General features: G+C 39.0%; 1 protein-coding gene across 1 annotated transcript in view; it reads right to left on the bottom strand.

Moving 5' to 3' along the window:
* Positions 1-20,139, bottom strand: part of STX1B (syntaxin 1B) — a 161,098-nt gene extending 140,959 nt beyond the window's left edge. The window contains exon 1 of the mRNA XM_088463824.1: positions 19,894-20,139. Coding sequence (XP_088319950.1) covers positions 19,894-19,923 — 30 coding nt within the window. The 5' untranslated portion in view covers positions 19,924-20,139. The remainder of the gene's footprint in view (positions 1-19,893) is intronic.
* Positions 20,140-20,647: the final 508 nt, after the last annotated feature.

Below are 20,647 nucleotides of genomic sequence, written 5' to 3'. Positions count from 1 at the left end.
ACATCATATATACCATAGGCTAGGTCCCATGTATAAGTGTAGCTCTACATCAGATATATCATAGGTCAGATCCATGTATAGGTGTAGCTCTACATCAGCTATATCATAGGTCAGATCCCATGTATAAGTGTACCTGTACATCATATATATCATAGGTCAGATCCCATGTATAAGGATAGCTCTACATCAGATATATCATAGGTCAGATCCCATGTATATGTGTAGCTCAACATGACATATAACATAGATCAGATCCCATTTATAAGTGTAGCTCTACATCAGATATATCATAGGTCAGATCCCATGAATAAGTGTAGCTCTACATCATATATATCATAGGTCAGATCCCATGTATAAGTGTAGCTCTACATCATATATATCAAGGGTCAGATCACATGTATAAGTGTAGATCTACATCAGATATATCATAGGTCAGATCCCATGTATATGTGTAGCTTAACATGAGATATAACTTAGGTTAGATCCCATGTATAAGTGTAGCTTTACATCAGATATATCATAGGTCAGATCCCATGTATAAGTGTAGCTCTACATCAGATATATCATAGGTCAGATCCCATGTATAAGTGTAGCTCTACATCATATATATCATAGGTCAGATCCCATGTATTTATGTAGCTCAACATGAGATATAATATAGGTTAGATCTCATGTATAAGTGTAGCTCTACATCATATATATCATAGGCTAAGTCCCTTGTATAAGTGTAGCTCTACATCATATATATCATAGGCTAGGTCCCTTGTATAAGTGTAGCTCTACATCATATATATCATAGGTCAGATCCCATGTACAAGGATAGCTCTACATCAGATATATCATAGGTCAGATCCCATGTATATGAGCTCTACATCAGGTATTTCATAGGCCAGATCCCATGTATACATGTAGCTCTACATCAGATATATCATACGTCAGATCCCATGTATATATGTAGCTCAACATGAGATATAATATAGGTTAGATCCCATGAATAGGTGTAGCTCTACATCAGATATATCATAAGTCAGATCCCATGTATATGTGTAGCTCAACATGAGATATAACATAGGTTAGATCCCATGTATAAGTGTAGCTCTACATCAGATATATCATAGGTCAGATCCCATGTATAAGTGTAGCTCTACATCATATATATCATAGGTCAGATCCCATGTATATATGTAGCTCAACATGAGATATAATATAGGTTAGATCCCATGTATAAGTGTAGCGCTCTACATCATATATACCATAGGCTAGGTCCCATGTATAAGTGTAGCTCTACATCAGATATATCATAGGTCAGATCCATGTATAGGTGTAGCTCTACATCAGCTATATCATAGGTCAGATCCCATGTATAAGTGTACCTGTACATCATATATATCATAGGTCAGATCCCATGTATAAGGATAGCTCTACATCAGATATATCATACGTCAGATCCCATGTATATGTGTAGCTCAACATGACATATAACATAAATCAGATCCCATGTATAAGTGTAGCTCTACATCAGATATATCATAGGTCAGATCCCATGAATAAGTGTAGCTCTACATCATATATATCATAGGTCAGATCCCATGTATAAGTGTAGCTCTACATCATATATATCAAGGGTCAGATCACATGTATAAGTGTAGATCTACATCAGATATATCATAGGTCAGATCCCATGTATATGTGTAGCTTAACATGAGATATAACTTAGGTTAGATCCCATGTATAAGTGTAGCTTTACATCAGATATATCATAGGTCAGATCCCATGTATAAGTGTAGCTCTACATCAGATATATCATAGGTCAGATCCCATGTATAAGTGTAGCTCTACATCATATATATCATAGGTCAGATCCCATGTATTTATGTAGCTCAACATGAGATATAATATAGGTTAGATCTCATGTATAAGTGTAGCTCTACATCATATATATCATAGGCTAAGTCCCTTGTATAAGTGTAGCTCTACATCATATATATCAAAGGTCAGATCCCATGTACAAGGATAGCTCTACATAAGATATATCATAGGTCAGATCCCATGTATATGTGTAGCTCTACATCAGGTATTTCATAGGCCAGATCCCATGTATACATGTAGCTCTACATCAGATATATCATACGTCAGATCCCATGTATATATGTAGCTCAACATGAGATATAATTTAGGTTAGATCCCATGAATAGGTGTAGCTCTACATCAGATATATCATAAGTCAGATCCCATGTATAAGTGTAGCTCTACATCAGATATATCATAGGTCAGATCCCATGAATAAGTGTAGCTCTACATCATATATATCATAGGTTAGATCCCATGTATAAATGTAGCTCTACATCATATATATCATAGGTCAGATCCCATGTATAAGTGTAGCTCTACATCAGATATATGATAAGTCAGATCCCATGTATATGTGTAGCTCAACATGAGATATAACATAGGTTAGATCCCATGTATAAGTGTAGCTCTACATCAGATATATCATAGGTCAGATCCCATGTATAAGTGTAGCTCTACATCATATATATCATAGGTCAGATCCCATGTATATATGTAGCTCAACATGAGATATAATATAGGCCAGATCCCATGTATAAGTGTAGCGCTCTACATCATATATATCATAGGCTAGGTCCCATGTATAAGTGTAGCTCTACATCAGATATATCATACGTCAGATCGCATGTATAAGTGTAGCTCTACATCAGCTATATCATAGGTCAGAATCCATGTATAAGTGTAGCTGTACATCATATATATCATAGGTCAGATCCCATGTACAAGGATAGCTCTTCATCAGATATATCATAGGTCAGATCCCATGTATATGTGTAGCTCAACATGACATATAACATATGTCAGATCCCATGTATAAGTGTAGCTCTACATCAGATATATCATAGGTCAGATCCCATGAATAAGTGTAGCTCTACATCATATATATCATAGGTCAGATCCCATGTATAAGTGTAGCTCTACATCAGATATATGATAGGTCAGAGCCCATGAATAAGTGTAGCTCTACATCATATATATCATAGGTCAGATCCCATGTATAAGTGTAGCTCTACATCAGATATATGATAGGTCAGATCCCATGTATAAGTGTAGCTCTACATCAGATATATCATAAGTCAGATCCCATGTATATGTGTAGCTCAACATGAGATATAACATAGGTTAGATCCCATGTATAAGTGTAGCTCTACATCAGATATATCATAGGTCAGATCCCATGTATAAGTGTAGCTCTACATCATATATATCATAGGTCAGATCCCATGTATATATGTAGCTCAACATGAGATATAATATAGGTTAGATCCCATGTATAAGTGTAGCGCTCTACATCATATATATCATAGGCTAGGTCCCATGTATAAGTATAGCTCTACATCATATATATCATAGGCTAGGTCCCTTGTATAAGTGTAGCTCTACATCATATATATCATAGGTCAGATCCCATGTACAAGGATAGCTCTACATCAGATATATCATAGGTTAGATCCCATGTATATGTGTAGCTCTACATCAGGTATTTCATAGGCCAGATCCCAGGTATATATGTAGCTCAACATGAGATATAATATAGGTTAGATCCCATGAATAGGTGTAGCTCTACATCAGATATATCATAGGTCAGATCCCATGTATACATGTAGCTCTACATCAGATATATCATACATCAGATCCCATGTATATATGTAGCTCAACATGAGATATAATATAGGTTAGATCCCATGAATAGGTGTAGCTCTACATCAGATATATCATAGGTCAGATCCCATGTATATGTGTAGCTCAACATGAGATATAACATAGGTTAGATCCCATCTATAAGTGTAGCTCTACATCAGATATATCATAGGTCAGATCCCATGTATAAGTGTAGCTCTACATCATATATATCATAGGTCAGATCCCATGTATATATGTAGCTCAACATGAGATATAATATAGGTTAGATCCCATGTATAAGTGTAGCGCTCTACATCATATATACCATAGGCTAGGTCCCATGTATAAGTGTAGCTCTACATCAGATATATCATAGGTCAGATCCATGTATAGGTGTAGCTCTACATCAGCTATATCATAGGTCAGATCCCATGTATAAGTGTACCTGTACATCATATATATCATAGGTCAGATCCCATGTATAAGGATAGCTCTACATCAGATATATCATACGTCAGATCCCTTGTATATGTGTAGCTCAACATGACATATAACATAGATCAGATCCCATGTATAAGTGTAGCTCTACATCAGATATATCATAGGTCAGATCCCATGAATAAGTGTAGCTCTACATCATATATATCATAGGTCAGATCCCATGTATAAGTGTAGCTCTACATCATATATATCAAGGGTCAGATCACATGTATAAGTGTAGATCTACATCAGATATATCATAGGTCAGATCCCATGTATATGTGTAGCTTAACATGAGATATAACTTAGGTTAGATCCCATGTATAAGTGTAGCTTTACATCAGATATATCATAGGTCAGATCCCATGTATAAGTGTAGCTCTACATCAGATATATCATAGGTCAGATCCCATGTATAAGTGTAGCTCTACATCATATATATCATAGGTCAGATCCCATGTATTTATGTAGCTCAACATGAGATATAATATAGGTTAGATCTCATGTATAAGTGTAGCTCTACATCATATATATCATAGGCTAAGTCCCTTGTATAAGTGTAGCTCTACATCATATATATCAAAGGTCAGATCCCATGTACAAGGATAGCTCTACATAAGATATATCATAGGTCAGATCCCATGTATATGTGTAGCTCTACATCAGGTATTTCATAGGCCAGATCCCATGTATACATGTAGCTCTACATCAGATATATCATACGTCAGATCCCATGTATATATGTAGCTCAACATGAGATATAATTTAGGTTAGATCCCATGAATAGGTGTAGCTCTACATCAGATATATCATAAGTCAGATCCCATGTATAAGTGTAGCTCTACATCAGATATATCATAGGTCAGATCCCATGAATAAGTGTAGCTCTACATCATATATATCATAGGTTAGATCCCATGTATAAATGTAGCTCTACATCATATATATCATAGGTCAGATCCCATGTATAAGTGTAGCTCTACATCAGATATATGATAAGTCAGATCCCATGTATATGTGTAGCTCAACATGAGATATAACATAGGTTAGATCCCATGTATAAGTGTAGCTCTACATCAGATATATCATAGGTCAGATCCCATGTATAAGTGTAGCTCTACATCATATATATCATAGGTCAGATCCCATGTATATATGTAGCTCAACATGAGATATAATATAGGCCAGATCCCATGTATAAGTGTAGCGCTCTACATCATATATATCATAGGCTAGGTCCCATGTATAAGTGTAGCTCTACATCAGATATATCATACGTCAGATCGCATGTATAAGTGTAGCTCTACATCAGCTATATCATAGGTCAGAATCCATGTATAAGTGTAGCTGTACATCATATATATCATAGGTCAGATCCCATGTACAAGGATAGCTCTTCATCAGATATATCATAGGTCAGATCCCATGTATATGTGTAGCTCAACATGACATATAACATATGTCAGATCCCATGTATAAGTGTAGCTCTACATCAGATATATCATAGGTCAGATCCCATGAATAAGTGTAGCTCTACATCATATATATCATAGGTCAGATCCCATGTATAAGTGTAGCTCTACATCAGATATATGATAGGTCAGATCCCATGAATAAGTGTAGCTCTACATCATATATATCATAGGTCAGATCCCATGTATAAGTGTAGCTCTACATCAGATATATGATAGGTCAGATCCCATGTATAAGTGTAGCTCTACATCAGATATATCATAAGTCAGATCCCATGTATATGTGTAGCTCAACATGAGATATAACATAGGTTAGATCCCATGTATAAGTGTAGCTCTACATCAGATATATCATAGGTCAGATCCCATGTATAAGTGTAGCTCTACATCATATATATCATAGGTCAGATCCCATGTATATATGTAGCTCAACATGAGATATAATATAGGTTAGATCCCATGTATAAGTGTAGCGCTCTACATCATATATATCATAGGCTAGGTCCCATGTATAAGTATAGCTCTACATCATATATATCATAGGCTAGGTCCCTTGTATAAGTGTAGCTCTACATCATATATATCATAGGTCAGATCCCATGTACAAGGATAGCTCTACATCAGATATATCATAGGTTAGATCCCATGTATATGTGTAGCTCTACATCAGGTATTTCATAGGCCAGATCCCAGGTATATATGTAGCTCAACATGAGATATAATATAGGTTAGATCCCATGAATAGGTGTAGCTCTACATCAGATATATCATAGGTCAGATCCCATGTATACATGTAGCTCTACATCAGATATATCATACATCAGATCCCATGTATATATGTAGCTCAACATGAGATATAATATAGGTTAGATCCCATGAATAGGTGTAGCTCTACATCAGATATATCATAGGTCAGATCCCATGTATATGTGTAGCTCAACATGAGATATAACATAGGTTAGATCCCATCTATAAGTGTAGCTCTACATCAGATATATCATAGGTCAGATCCCATGTATAAGTGTAGCTCTACATCATATATATCACAGGTCAGATCCCATGTATAAGTGTAGCTCTACATCAGATATATCATAGGTCAGATCCCATGTATAAGTGTAGCTCTACATCTAATATATCATAGGTCAGATCCCATGTATATATGTAGCTCAACATGAGATATAATATAGGTTAGATGCCATGTATAAGTGTAGCGCTCTACATCATATATATCATAGGCTAGGTCCCATGTATAAGTGTAGCTCTACATCAGATATATCATAGGTCAGATCCCATGTATAAGTTTAACTCTACATCAGCTATATCATAGGTCAGATCCCATGTATAAGTGTAGCTGTACATCATATATATCATAGGTCAGATCCCATGTACAAGGATAGCTCTACATGAGATATATCATAGGTCAGATCCCATGTATATGTGTAGCTCAACATGACATTAGGCATAGGTCAGATCCCATGTATAAGTGTAGCTCTACATCAGATATATCATAGGTCAGATCCCATGTAGAAGTGTAGCTCTACATCAGGTATATGATAGGTCAGATCCCATGTATAAGTGTAGCTCTAAATCATATATATCATAGGTCAGATCCCATGTATAAGTGTAGCTCTACATCAGATATATCATAGGTCAGATCCCATGTAGAAGTGTAGCTCTACATCAGGTATATGATAGGTCAGATCCCATGTATAAGTGTAGCTTTAAATCATATATATCATAGGTCAGATCCCATGTATAAGTGTAGCTCTACATCAGATATATCATAGGTCAGATCCCATGTATACATGTAGCTCTACATCAGATATATCATATGTCAGATCCCATGTATATATGTAGCTCAAAATGAGATATAATATAGGTTAGATCCCATCTATAAGTGTAGCTCTACATCAGATAAATGATAGGTCAGATCCCATATATAAGTGTAGCGCAACATCATATACATCGTAGGTCAGATCCCATGTATATATGTAGATAAACATGAGATAAAATATAGGTTAGATTCCATGTAGAAGTGTAGCTCTACATCATATATATCATAGGCTAGGTCCCATGTATAAGTGTAGCTCCACATCATATATATCATAGGTCAGATCCCAAGTACAAGGATAGCTCTACATCAGATATATCATACGTCAGATCCCATGTATATATGTAGCTCAACATGAGATATAATATAGGTTAGATCCCATGTATAAGTGTAGCTCTACATCAGATATATCATAGGTCAGATCCCATGTATAAGTGTAGCTATACATCATATATATCATAGGTCAGATCCCATGTATATATGTAGCTCAACATGAGATATAATATAGGTTAGATCCCATGTATAAGTGTAGCGCTCTACATCATATATATCATAAGCTAGGTCCCATGTATAAGTGTAGCTCTACATCAGATATATCATAGGTCAGATACCATGTATAAGTGTAGCTCTACATCAAATATATCATAGGTCAGATCCCATGAATATATGTAGCTCAACATGAGATATAATATAGGTTAGATCTCATGTATAAGTGTAGCTCTACATCATATATATCATAGGCTAGGTCCCTTGTATAAGTGTAGCTCTACATCATATATATCATAGGTCAGATCCCATGTACAAGGATAGCTCTACATCAGATATATCATAGGTCAGATCCCATGTATATGAGCTCTACATCAGGTATTTCATAGGCCAGATCCCATGTATACATGTAGCTCTACATCAGATATATCATACGTCAGATCCCATGTATATATGTAGCTCAACATGAGATATAATATAGGTTAGATCCCATGAATAGGTGTAGCTCTACATCAGATATATCATAAGTCAGATCCCATGTATATGTGTAGCTCAACATGAGATATAACATAGGTTAGATCCCATGTATAAGTGTAGCTCTACATCAGATATATCATAGGTCAGATCCCATGTATAAGTGTAGCTCTACATCATATATATCATAGGTCAGATCCCATGTATATATGTAGCTCAACATGAGATATAATATAGGTTAGATCCCATGTATAAGTGTAGCGCTCTACATCATATATACTATAGGCTAGGTCCCATGTATAAGTGTAGCTCTACATCAGATATATCATAGGTCAGATCCATGTATAGGTGTAGCTCTACATCAGCTATATCATAGGTCAGATCCCATGTATAAGTGTACCTGTACATCATATATATCATAGGTCAGATCCCATGTACAAGGATAGCTCTACATCAGATATATCATAGGTCAGATCCCATGTATATGTGTAGCTCAACATGACATATAACATAGATCAGATCCCATGTATAAGTGTAGCTCTACATCAGATATATCATAGGTCAGATCCCATGAATAAGTGTAGCTCTACATCATATATATCATAGGTCAGATCCCATGTATAAGTGTAGCTCTACATCATATATATCAAGGGTCAGATGACATGTATAAGTGTAGCTCTACATCAGATATATCATAGGTCAGATCCCATGTATATGTGTAGCTTAACATGAGATATAACTTAGGTTAGATCCCATGTATAAGTGTAGCTTTACATCAGATATATCATAGGTCAGATCCCATGTATAAGTGTAGCTCTACATCAGATATATCATAGGTCAGATCCCATGTATAAGTGTAGCTCTACATCATATATATCATAGGTCAGATCCCATGTATTTATGTAGCTCAACATGAGATATAATATAGGTTAGATCTCATGTATAAGTGTAGCTCTACATCATATATATCATAGGCTAAGTCCCTTGTATAAGTGTAGCTCTACATCATATATATCAAAGGTCAGATCCCATGTACAAGGATAGCTCTACATAAGATATATCATAGGTCAGATCCCATGTATATGTGTAGCTCTACATCAGGTATTTCATAGGCCAGATCCCATGTATACATGTAGCTCTACATCAGATATATCATACGTCAGATCCCATGTATATATGTAGCTCAACATGAGATATAATTTAGGTTAGATCCCATGAATAGGTGTAGCTCTACATCAGATATATCATAAGTCAGATCCCATGTATAAGTGTAGCTCTACATCAGATATATCATAGGTCAGATCCCATGAATAAGTGTAGCTCTACATCATATATATCATAGGTTAGATCCCATGTATAAATGTAGCTCTACATCATATATATCATAGGTCAGATCCCATGTATAAGTGTAGCTCTACATCAGATATATGATAAGTCAGATCCCATGTATATGTGTAGCTCAACATGAGATATAACATAGGTTAGATCCCATGTATAAGTGTAGCTCTACATCAGATATATCATAGGTCAGATCCCATGTATAAGTGTAGCTCTACATCATATATATCATAGGTCAGATCCCATGTATATATGTAGCTCAACATGAGATATAATATAGGCCAGATCCCATGTATAAGTGTAGCGCTCTACATCATATATATCATAGGCTAGGTCCCATGTATAAGTGTAGCTCTACATCAGATATATCATACGTCAGATCGCATGTATAAGTGTAGCTCTACATCAGCTATATCATAGGTCAGAATCCATGTATAAGTGTAGCTGTACATCATATATATCATAGGTCAGATCCCATGTACAAGGATAGCCCTTCATCAGATATATCATAGGTCAGATCCCATGTATATGTGTAGCTCAACATGACATATAACATATGTCAGATCCCATGTATAAGTGTAGCTCTACATCAGATATATCATAGGTCAGATCCCATGAATAAGTGTAGCTCTACATCATACATATCATAGGTCAGATCCCATGTATAAGTGTAGCTCTACATCAGATATATGATAGGTCAGATCCCATGAATAAGTGTAGCTCTACATCATATATATCATAGGTCAGATCCCATGTATAAGTGTAGCTCTACATCAGATATATGATAGGTCAGATCCCATGTATAAGTGTAGCTCTACATCAGATATATCATAAGTCAGATCCCATGTATATGTGTAGCTCAACATGAGATATAACATAGGTTAGATCCCATGTATAAGTGTAGCTCTACATCAGATATATCATAGGTCAGATCCCATGTATAAGTGTAGCTCTACATCATATATATCATAGGTCAGATCCCATGTATATATGTAGCTCAACATGAGATATAATATAGGTTAGATCCCATGTATAAGTGTAGCGCTCTACATCATATATATCATAGGCTAGGTCCCATGTATAAGTATAGCTCTACATCATATATATCATAGGCTAGGTCCCTTGTATAAGTGTAGCTCTACATCATATATATCATAGGTCAGATCCCATGTACAAGGATAGCTCTACATCAGATATATCATAGGTCAGATCCCATGTATATGTGTAGCTCTACATCAGGTATTTCATAGGCCAGATCCCATGTATACATGTAGCTCTACATCAGATATATCATACGTCAGATCCCATGTATATATGTAGCTCAACATGAGATATAATATAGGTTAGATCCCATGAATAGTTGTAGCTCTACATCAGATATATCATAAGTCAGATCCCATGTATATATGTAGCTCAACATGAGATATAATATAGGTTAGATCCCATGTATAAGTGTAGCGCTCTACATCATATATATCATAGGCTAGGTCCCATGTATAAGTGTAGCTCTTCATCAGATATATCATACGTCAGATCCCTTGTATAAGTGTAGCTCTACATCAGCTATATCATAGGTCAGATCCCATGTATAAGTGTAGCTGTACATCATATATATCATAGGTCAGAGCCCATGTATAAGTGTAGCTGTACATCATATATATCATAGGTCAGATCCCATGTACAAGGATAGCTCTACATCATATATATCATAGGTCAGATCCCATGTATAAGTGGAGCTCTACATCATCTATATCATAGGCCAGGTCCCATGTATAAGTGTAGCTCTACATCAGGTATATCATAGGTCAGATCCCATGTATAAATGTAGCTCTACATCAGCTATATCTTAGGCCAGGTCCCATGTATAAGTGTAGCTCTACATCATATATTTCATAAGTCAGATCCCATGTATAAGTGTAGCTCTACATCAGATATATCATAGGTCAAATCCCATATTTATGTGTAGTTCAACATGAGTTATAACATAGGTTAGATCCCATGTATAAGTGTAGCTCTACATCAGGTATATCATAGGTCAGATCCCATGTATAAGTGTAGCTCTACATCAGGTATATCATAGGTCAGATCCCATGTATAAGTGTAGCTCTACGTCAGGTATATCAAAGGCCAGATCCCATGTATACGTGTAGCTCTACATCATATATATCCTAGGTCAGATCCCATGTATAAGTGTAGCTCTACATCAGATATATCACAGGTCAGATCCCATGTATAAGTGTAGCTCTACATCAGATATATCATAGGTCAGATCCCATGAATAAGTGTAGCTCTACATCATATATATCATAGGTCAGATCCCATGTATAAGTGTAGCTCTACATCATATATATCATAGGTCAGATCCCATGTATAAGTGTAGCTCTACATCAGATATATGATAGGTCAGATCCCATGTATAAGTGTAGCTCTACATCATATATATCATAGGTCAGATCCCATGTATAAGTGTAGCTCTACATCAGATATAACATAGGTTAGATCCCATGTATAAGTGTAGCTCCACATCATATATATTATAGGCCAGGTCCCATGTATGAGTGTAGCTCTACATCAGATAAATGATAGGTCAGATCCCATGTATAAGTGTAACTCTACATCAGATATATCATAGGTCGGATCCCATGTATAAGTGTAGCTCTACATAATATATATCATAGGTCAGATCCCATGTATATATGTAGCTCAACATGAGATATAATATAGGTTAGATCCCATGTATAAGTATAGCTCTACATCATATATATCATAGGCTAGGTCCCTTGTATAAGTGTAGCTCTACATCATATATGTCATAGGTCAGATCCCATGTACAAGGATAGCTCTACATCAGATATCTCATAGGTCAGATCCCATGTATATGTGTAGCTCTACATCAGGTATTTCATAGGCCAGATCCCATGTATACATGTAGCTCTACATCAGATATATCATACGTTAGATCCCATGTATATATGTAGCTCAGCATGAGATATAACATAGGTCAGATTCCATGTATAAGTGTAGCTCTACATCAGATATATCATAGGTCAGATCCCATGTATAAGTGTAGCTCTACATCATATATATCATAGGTCAGATCCCATGTATATATGTAGCTCAACATGAGATATAATATAGGTTAGATCCCATGTATAAGTGTAGCGCTCTACATCATATATATCATAGGCTAGGTCCCATGTATAAGTGTAGCTCTACATCAGATATAACATACGTCAGATCCCATGTATAAGTGTAGCTCTACATCAGCTATATCATAGGTCAGATCCCATGTATAAGTGTAGCTGTACATCATATATATCATAGGTCAGATCCCATGTACAAGGATAGCTCTACATCAGATATATCATAGGTCAGATCCCATGTATATGTGTAGCTCAACATGACATATAACATATGTCAGATCCCATGTATAAGTGTAGCTCTACATCAGATATATCATAGGTCAGATCCCATGAATAAGTGTAGCTCTACATCATATATATCATAGGTCAGATCCCATGTATAAGTGTAGCTCTACATCATATATATCATAGGTCAGATCCCATGTATAAGTGTAGCTCTACATCAGATATATGATAGGTCAGACCCCATGTATAAGTGTAGCTCTACATCAGATATATCATAGGTCAGATCCCATGTATAAGTGTAGCTCTACATCAGATATATGATAGGTCAGACCCCATGTATAAGTGTAGCTCTACATCATATGTATCATAGGTCAGATCCCATGTGTAAGTGTAGCTCTACATCAGATATAACATAGGTTAGATCCCATGTATAAGTGTAGCTCCACATCATATATATTATAGGCCAGGTCCCATGTATAAGTGTAGCTCTACATCAGATATATCATAGGTCAGATCCCATGTATACGTGTAGCTCTACATCAGCTATATCATAGGTCAGATCCCATGTACAAGTGTAGCTCTACATCAGGTATAACATAGGTCAGATCCCATGTATACGTGTAGTTCTACATCAGATATATTATGTATACACATAGCTTTATGCTAGATACATGATAGGTCAGATCCTAAGTATACAATTAGCATTATATGAGATATATACAGACTTGTCCACATAGAGTACATTTAGCCTCCTTGTGCGTTAATCAGCCCTTCTAGTTGCGCCATGCTGTGGCGTGACTCGGTAGCGCCAAGCTTTTTTTTTTAGGCAACTTTTTCCTTTAATTTGTGTCTTATTCGCAAAACGATGCGAAAAGGACGCAGGAACAGTGATAGAAATTATATGCGGCATTCCTATATTATGTGTGCGACTGCGGGTGTATCTGCGTGCCAAACGCTATGCTAAGATTTCACTGCAGCTGACACTGTAACGTAGCATTTCGCATGCAGATATAACCGCTGGCGCACACAGAATATACGTAGTGTTCACTCTAGCTCCGACGTGAGGCAGGGCGCCGGAGCTAGAGAGGGCACGTTTGTGCGCGCGCCTGAGGTGCGCGCGCGACCGAGAAGGGGGTGTGGTCATCGAAAAGGGGGCGTGTCTATAAGACGCGTCCCCTTTTCGTCTCTTGGGGGCGTGCCTGGCACTTACGGACACGCCGGGCAGCCCCCAAGACCTGCAGACAGGGAGAATAGATGCCGGGCGCATGCGCCCGGCGTCTATCCTCCGGCGGTGACCGGGTCACCGCACATTTCTTCACCCGCGGGACACTGCGACCCGCGGGTGAAGACGGCTCCCGCAGGCTGTTAGGGCAGGGTGCTTTTTGCCCTCCTTCTGGAGGGCAGGGCGCTTTTTGCCTTCCAGAAGGAGGGCAGGGCGCCGCGCCCCGCTAAAACAGCCTAGCGGGAACGCTAATATACGCATGCCGCATGTCATTTTCATCTCCTATTCGCATATTATGGTCATTTTGCGAATAAGATTCATTTTAAGGGAAAAAGTTGCATTCAAGGACGCTTGGCGCTACTGACTCGCACGTGATGGACAACATCTGTATGTCAGATACCACATACGGTATATATGTAGTTTTACATCAGATATATAATAGGGCAGATCCCATGTATAGGGAAGTGTCCACAAACACCTATCCTTATATCACGACGAGTAGACCTGTTTAGCATGCCACGGACGGACTTCGCAATTTAGCTGCGCCAAAACACTAATCCTACGTATTTAGACGCCCGTCTTAGGCCAAGCACAATCTGAGTAACCTCATAGTCGCGCAGAACGGCTTTGGGAATTAAAACGGCCCCTGTCTGTCAATCACTTGCGAATAAAATCCTCACTACAACCGTAGTCACATTTGATCGCAAATTAATCGCCGAGAGGGCGCACTGCAGCTAAGATGCATTGCGCAGTCCACCGATTACCGTGCACTGTTAGCAAATTAGCATAAAAAATAAGAGGGACAAGTTGCAAAATTGATGGGCTGTTTTGAAGGGACGCCACGCCTTGCCCTTATAGAGGCACCATGGATCTCCATGCAATTTCGATTTGTGTCCCCAGGCTGTAAACATCGAGGCGCATTTGTGCAGTGAGTTTCGGATGCATCAATATCATCCCCAAATTGTGAATTAAGACGCAGTAAGGGAATCACACTTTGTGGGTTACGCCCACCAGCCGTCCTGCACCATATGGTGCAAAAAAGTATAGAGGAGGACACATCTGTACATGTACCACGTATATACGTATTAGCTATATCACAGGTCGTCATATCCCATGTATTCATGTAGCTGTATATCAGATATATCATAGGTGAGATACCATGTACACCAGAAATGTAATAGGTCACCAGACATGTATACATGCAGCTGTATATATAATTGGTTGGATGTCTCATGCATTACGCTACAACCTGATCACATGTAGGTATATACTTCTGGAAAGACGCACACATACAAAATCATTGTCATAAAAACACAGTTCCACAATTCTGTATACACATGTCCCCATTGTTACTCATTGTACATACACCCTGATCCTCCTATAGTAGGGGTCTTCAACCTTGGCCCTCCAGCTGCTGTGGAACTACACATCCCAGCATGCACTGCCATCTTTTTGATATAACAGCATGCGAAAACTATGGCAGTGCATGCTGGGATGTGTAGTTCCACAGCAGCTGGAGGGCCAAGGTTGAAGACCCCTGCCCTATAGGAAGACTGACATGACACCCCTGCTATACTATCTCAGCTGCCCAATATACGGTGACTGCACACACATGTAAAACACACACAAACACATAAATAGATAACAAGACTACAGGCAAAATGCATGATAATGTGACTAACACAGCCAGAATACAATTCCATTGCCCATACATAGTCATACATGTACATAGAACATATGCAGGTGCCTGCGTTAGCCCGAGCCCAGTAATCCCCAGCACACACGTACAGATGAATGAGCTGCTGGTCACACTGACACACAGACCAATGAATGAAGGGCAGCTTACACACACACACAGCAATGAATGAGATGGAAATGACACACTGACCCACGGAACACAAAATGAATGAAGCCCCTGTCACAAATGTGCACAATCCATCCGACAAGCACAGGATTTACACACAGCCGCCCCATCCACGGCCCCATTCATACACGCTAATCAGTCCACACACGCTGTCAGAGTCTCATACATGTGCCTGCCCCGGCACCACACACCCATTATACATTGCTACACACTGGAGAGTGACTAACACACAGCTTTGTACTGTATACTACACACAGACACACAACACACACCGGTCATTTGTATAATTCACACACAAAGCACAGTAATATTGTCAGGCTGGTCACTACTGTAACTCACTGTGATTTTATATTCATACACTGCTCATACTGGCACACACTGGTAATAATTCCATTCACACTTCTTACTGGTATGGCCTGTTATACACACAATGACCAGTGATTATCACAGAAACACACACACAATACACTAGTAAGCAGTAGTGTAATGACATCCCCACACCATACAGTAGTGATCAGTAGTGTAAAAACACAAACACCATACAGTAATGTAATGATACACATCATACAGTTGTGAGCAGTGTAATAACACGCATACCATACAGTTGTGTAATGACACACATACACCATACGGTACGGAGCAGTATAATAACACACATGCCACACAGTTGTGTAATGACTCACACACACATACACCATACAGTAGTGAACAGTAGTGTAATAACACACATATCATACAGTAGTGTAATGACACACATACACCATACAGTAGTGAACAGTAGTGTAATAACACACATATCATACAGTAGTGTAATGACACACATACACCATACAGTTGTGAACAGTAGTGTAATAACACACATATCATACAGTAGTGTAATGACACACATACACCATACAGTTGTGAACAGTATTGTAATAAAACAAATACCATACAGTAACGTAATCATACACATACTCTACTCACTACTGTAGTGTGTGTGTAATAACACACACACAAACACCATACAGTTATATAGTGACACACATACACCATACAGTATTAAGTAGTAGTGTAATAACACACATACATCATACAGTAGTATAATAATACATACCATACAGTAGTGTTATGACAGACATACACCATACAGTATTAAGTAGTAGTGTAATAACACACATATATCATACAGTAGTATAATACATACCATACAGTAGTGTTATGACATACATACACCATACAGTAGTGAGTAGTATAATAACACACACCATACACATACATTAGTGCAATAACACAAACACCATACAGTAGTGTAATAACACACACACCATATAGTAGTGAGTAGTGTAATAACATATACTGTGCACACCATACTGTAGTGATCAGCAGTGTTATTGGTGCATACACACGGTCCAACTTTAAAAAAACTATATAAACGATAACGAGATCGTTATCGTTTGATCGTTTATATCGTTCTATTTTTCAACCCCCTCTAACGACCAAAAACTAGTCGATGCGCGGGCACGGATGGTCGATATCGTTATACAGGTTAGCCTGTTTGTTCTAGGGACCCGTGATCGCTGATCGCGGGATCGTTAAGTCGTTAGGGAACATCCAACACATGCAGGACGATCAGACAACGATATCTGATCGACCAGTGTGTACGGGCCATTATAGTATAATCACACATTCATCATAAACCAGTGAGCTCACACAGTATAATAGGATAATACACATACAGTACTGTAGTGATAATACACACACAGTATACAGTATAAAGAGATAACACACACACAGTATGCAGTATAGAGTGTTGATGACACACACGGTATATGGTATATAGTGATAAAACACACACAGTATATAGTGATAATACACATACAATACAGTATATTATGATAATACACACAGCATACAGTAGTGTAATGACACACACAGTAGTATACAGTACAGCAGTGTAATGACACACACACACACAGTAGTATACAGTACAGCAGTGTAATGACACACACACAGTAGTATACAGTACAGCAGTGTAATGACACACACACACAGTAGTATACAGTACAGCAGTGTACTGACACACACACACAGTAGTATACAGTACAGCAGTGTAATGACACACACACACACAGTAGTATACAGTACAGCAGTGTAATGACACACACACAGTAGTATACAGTACACACACAGTAGTATACAGTACAGCAGTGTAATGACACACACAGTAGTATAGAGTACAGCAGTGTAATTACACACACACACAGTAGTATACGGTACAGCAGTGTCATGACACACACAGTAGTATACAGTACAGCAGTGTAACAGGAGTATACAGTACAGCAGTGTAATTACACGCACACACACAGTAGTATACAGTACAGCAGTGTAATTACACGCACACACACAGTAGTATACAGTACAGCAGTGTCATGACACACACAGTAGTATACAGTACAGCAGTGTAACAGTAGTATACAGTACAGCAATGTCATGACACACACAGTAGTATACAGTACAGCAGTGTCATGACACACACAGTAGTATAGAGTACAGCAGTGTCATGACACACACAGTAGTATACAGTACAGCAGTGTCATGACACACACACAGTAGTATACAGTACAGCAGTGTAATGACACACACACACAGTAGTATACAGTACAGCAGTGTAATGACACACACACACACAGTAGTATACAGTACAGCAGTGTAATGACACACACACACACAGTAGTATACAGTACAGCAGTGTAATGACACACACACACACAGTAGTATACAGTACAGCAGTGTAATGACACACACACAGTAGTATACAGTACACACACAGTAGTATACAGTACAGCAGTGTCATGACACACACACACACACAGTAGTATACAGTACAGCAGTGTCATGACACACACACACACAGTAGTATACAGTACACACACAGTAGTATACAGTACAGCAGTGTCATGACACACACACACACACACAGTAGTATACAGTACACACACAGTAGTATACAGTACAGCAGTGTAATGACACACACACACAGTAGTATACAGTACAGCAGTGTAATGACACACACACACACAGTAGTATACAGTACAGCAGTGTAATGACACACACACACACAGTAGTATACAGTACAGCAGTGTCATGACACACACACACACACAGTAGTATACAGTACACACACAGTAGTATACAGTACAGCAGTGTCATGACACACACACACACAGTAGTATACAGTACAGCAGTGTCATGACACACACACACACAGTAGTATACAGTACAGCAGTGTCATGACACACACACACACACAGTAGTATACAGTACACACACAGTAGTATACAGTACAGCAGTGTAATGACACACACACACAGTAGTATACAGTACACACACAGTAGTATACAATGCAGCAGTGTCATGACACACACAGTAGTATACAGTACACACACAGTAGTATACAATGCAGCAGTGTAATGACACACACACAGTGTATAGGGAGAGGGAGGCACACACCACACACAGCAGCAGCTCATAAATCAGAGTGAGACAGAGACCCGCAATGCACCCTTACCCCCCCCCACTCACACACAGCCCTCCCCTCCCCCATCCTGCCCCCCACCCGCACACACAGGGGAGAGCCGGGGGACTGGGGGGCTAGGGTAGAGGGTGATGGGGGCACAGCTTACACTCCTCAGCTCCTGGGTCCGGTCCTTCATGCTTCCTGCGGCGGGGAGTCAGCACCGTGTCCCCCTCCTCTCACGGTGTGCCGGTGACGGGGAGCCCCGGGCGGCGCTCACTCACAGGGAAAGGCTGCCGCGGGCGGGCGCAGGGATGGAGCGGGCGGGCGCACGGAGCAAGCGGGCGGGCGGCTCGGGGGATGCTGCTGCTGCTCTGGTGCTGATGCAGCAGGCGGCGAGGAGGATGCGGGAGAAAGAGACAGAGAGAGGAGCTAGTGCGCAGGCGCCGAGTGCAGAGGCTGCGGGGCATGACGGGAGATGTAGTCTCTCTCTCACACACACAGCTAGCTGTATAGCTCCATGGTGCTATATATATGTACTACAGCTACAGGCACAGCCCATAGACATATACAGTTTTACATGTCTATGTGTGCATGTTCTTCTTCCTTTACTCCCATCTCCCCCATGTTCTTTCCCCTTTTTTCCCAACCCCCCATGTTCTTCCCCCTTTTTTCCCATCTCCCCATGTTCTTCCCACATTTCTCCCAAACTCCCCCATGTTCTTCTTCCTTTTCTCCCATCACCCCATGTTCTTCCCCCTTTTCTCCCATCACCACATGTTCTTCCCCCATTTCTCCCAACCTCCCCCATGTTCTTCTTCCTTTTCTCCCATCTCCCCATGTTCCTCCCCCATTTCTCCCATCACCCCATGTTCTTCCCCCATTTCACCCATCACCCCATGTTCTTCTTCCTTTACTCCCAT

The sequence above is a fragment of the Taudactylus pleione genome, unplaced genomic scaffold (assembly GCF_031769625.1).
Source record: "Taudactylus pleione unplaced genomic scaffold, aTauple2 ptg001463l, whole genome shotgun sequence".
Lineage (NCBI taxonomy): Eukaryota > Metazoa > Chordata > Amphibia > Anura > Myobatrachidae > Taudactylus > Taudactylus pleione.
The sequence above is the reverse complement of the archived record's forward strand: the minus strand, read 5'-3'. Positions and strand labels throughout refer to the sequence as shown.